General features: G+C 42.4%; 1 protein-coding gene across 4 annotated transcripts in view; it reads right to left on the reverse strand.

Annotated features, from left to right (window-relative positions):
- Positions 1 to 878: 878 nt before the first annotated feature.
- tmcc1a (transmembrane and coiled-coil domain family 1a) overlaps positions 879 to 3,225 on the reverse strand; it is a 113,049-nt gene continuing 110,702 nt past the window's right edge. For 2 of the 4 annotated variants that reach the window (XM_062053583.1, XM_062053584.1), the window contains one exon: positions 881 to 2,667. In XM_062053583.1, the coding sequence (XP_061909567.1) occupies positions 2,353 to 2,667 (315 nt within the window). In that variant the 3' untranslated portion in view covers positions 881 to 2,352. Of the gene's footprint in view, positions 2,668 to 3,225 lie in introns of all 4 variants that reach the window. The other 2 variants (XM_062053579.1, XM_062053580.1) reach the window with 2 other exon arrangements.

Below are 3,225 nucleotides of genomic sequence, written 5' to 3' on the forward strand. Positions count from 1 at the left end.
GGTCGCCTCCAAGGTTTCTCATTGTATCCCATTGGGTTGAGTTTTTTCTTGCCCTGATGTGGGATCTGAGCCGAGGATGTCGTTGTGGCTTGTGCAGCACTTTGAGACACTTGTGATTAAGGGCTATATAAGTAAACCTTGATTGATTGATTGATTGATCGATTGACGTCTGTATTTCTTAAAACGACCGTACTAGTTAACTTTATATCGTAACCAAACTTTTTACTAAAGATAATGTCTAAAAGAACATTGGTATTTTCATAGTTTTTGCCCATTTATTGTATGGCTGTACTAAATTAATTAATAAATAACTATTTGGAACCTGTTTAAGACTTTCTAGGAGCATTTTTTAACATTAAGAAAGCGCTCTAGACCTGCAGTAACACCCACATAGTCACTTTTACAAGCCACAAACCTCGACAACACTCACCGGGCTGCAATCAGACCAAACATGTTACATAAGTAATATAAAGACCAAAATGGGGCCACATACAACTTTCTTGTTTAGGGCCGCAAAAAGCCTGAGACCGGCCCTGGTGAATCTTGGGCCAGGGATGTGGGTCAGAGGTGTCAGCAGACACCACCTGACTTGTGCTCACTCCATCCATCACTTGCATTGATCTGCAGAAGTCATTAGAAAGGAGGACTTCCACACTAACCTGCTTCCTTCTTGATAAGGACACAACACCTCACTGATAACAGACCACTTGCATCTATTCCACATGTCCACAGCCTTCGTGCAAGAGCAGCACTACGTAAGGTTTAAGAGCGCCATCTAGTGGTCACAAGATGAACAGTCGTTTACATCATTTAGAGCCCATCTGCTTATAACAAGACATGATTTGACTAAAATCAGATCTTTAAAAAAAAAAAGAGAAAGAGGAAAATCACATGATTAGGAATGCATTTTATTTATTCCACACTTGGAAAAGCATGTCCAAAGGCACTGGAGTGGTTTATCACATAAACCAACATCAAGGTCATGCTGAGGTCAAATAAAAACTTTTAGTTTTCGGCAAAATTGAAAAGAATCACGTTGCCATAAAGTGAGTGTAATGTGAGCGAGGTGGACTCCTCTCTCTGAGGACGCTCGTCGCCAAAAGTGGCGAATCAAAAGGCCTAACCTACAGTATGTGATGTCTAATTGAGTGCTAAAGTGCAGCTGTACAGTTCATCAGCTTGTATGTGCTGGGTCATCCTGACATGTCCTTGACAAGATGACAAAGTGTACTCAGGGAGGCAAGAGTTAGCAACACACAATGCAGACTCCCAAGTTTATACCTCATAATGTTAAAGCTGAAGAAGCCTTACCAATAAAATCAGAGTCTCAACATTCATGACAGACCTGGTTGACCCCCTCAAGCATGCCTGGGTAGACTCCGGTTTGGCTGATTTCTCCATAAGCAAAAAGAGGGATGCACAGAGACCATGAGCGTGTGATGAAAAGAAAAAACCTGATAAATGGGCAGAGTGCTTTTAACTGGCGTGGCAGTGGAAACACTGTGGGTATAAAGCAGCAGCCCCCTGGTCCATCTCAGATGGTCTCTGCAGGTCAACATGGCTGAGGGAGGCAATTATAAGAGAAAAGTGGTTTTACTTGGACAATATTTTGCTCACATGTCATGTGTCTTCATTTCATAGATGCAAATATTGCATTGGTTTGACACTCAGCAGATGTCCTCAGGTCATGTGCATCACTCCTTCATACACTCACCCACATAAGTTAAAATCCATACTGTTTAACAGTGCAACTTTCAAATAAAATTAATAAAAGCCTGTGTGCTATTAGAAATGGTAGGAAGTAGGCAAAGGTTCATTCAGTCCAGTCCTTCAAACTGTTCCATCCTGACACATTTGATCACAGCAAAAAAGAACAAGAGCACCCCGTGTTTGAGGTTTTGGTTCAAATCTACCAGTTGCAGTTTAGCTGAGGTGTGTTCTGCAAGGCAATCCACCAAATCATTACACTAGTTTGAGGTGAGTAGCATGAGCCCAGTTTCCTGCCTACACTCCTCTCCGGGTGGCACGATGCTACATGATACTGAATAAAATAACAATGAAAATGGAAATATTAGCGAGAGCTGATTTAACTTTCAAGATAAAAAGAGTACAACACTGTTATGTAAGGGATATCAACACGACAACTTTTAAAAATGTAAACAGTCTTGTCTTTCCTAATCATGTGCTCGCAACTCGCTTTCCCTCTCTCTGCATTGATTCCGAGCGACGTCCCAAATGAGCTCAGCCGGATTTTGCACGCAGCCATCTTAGCCACGCTTTTGTCAAAGTCCCTGCATGACAGCAGCTACACGTTCATCACCTGGTGTGAGTGAAGTAAGTCAAGTACGGCGCTCATCTTGGGGACTGGAGGGCGCGCTGCATGTAAGTCGACAGAGCGTCCCAGTTCTTCCACAAGAAGGCCGTGAGGATGAGGAGGAGGAGGGTGGAGAATGAGCGAGAGCGCGTCTTCATCAGAGGGACCACGCAGTTGGCCACAGTTGACACAAAAACCAGAAGGACAGCCATAAGGGCCAGCAGCACATTGATTAGTTTTCCCAAGAGCATCCTGGCCGTGGCGTTTTCCAGCCCCTCCAACTGGACCACCTGCTGTTGCTGCTGATGGAGCTCCATCTTGGAAATTCTGGTCTGACACACCTCCAAAGCCTCCTGCATAAGACAATTTAAAGTAAGTCCCAAATAAATCACTCACTATAGGTAAAACACTAGCTGTGCATAGAGCCATATGATAAAACTGAAACAATGCTCAGAGATAGAGATGGAAAATATTACTTGAGGGGTACATTGAATTTTAAGCAGCCTTGTGTTACCACGATTCTCAAAAATATATGTGCCTATCAGTTTATGGGATGCCTTCATGGAATCAATTAGATGAGGCAGTGATTCTCTAACTGTATAATGTGTACTATACGCAGGCTTCATCTAGTGGTACACCTAAGTAGTCTATAACTACAGTATGTACTGTATATGGAGTATCATTGTAGATGATGTTTGTGCATTGCGTGTGATGCTACAGTGGCCAAAAATATACTTGTTGAATAAAAACTCTGGCTTGTTTTTAATGAATAGTTAGGCCTACTACGCTACTGGTGGCCATTATGGTGGTAGTTGGAGAGCCAAGTGTTTTCTCAGGTGGTACTTGGTAAAAAAAAAAATGTATTTTATTTTTTTAATAATGTCCTGCCCAGCTTCTCGGGCAAATCATAT

Source organism: Entelurus aequoreus, linkage group LG07 (assembly GCF_033978785.1).
Source record: "Entelurus aequoreus isolate RoL-2023_Sb linkage group LG07, RoL_Eaeq_v1.1, whole genome shotgun sequence".
Classification (NCBI taxonomy): Eukaryota; Metazoa; Chordata; class Actinopteri; order Syngnathiformes; family Syngnathidae; genus Entelurus; species Entelurus aequoreus.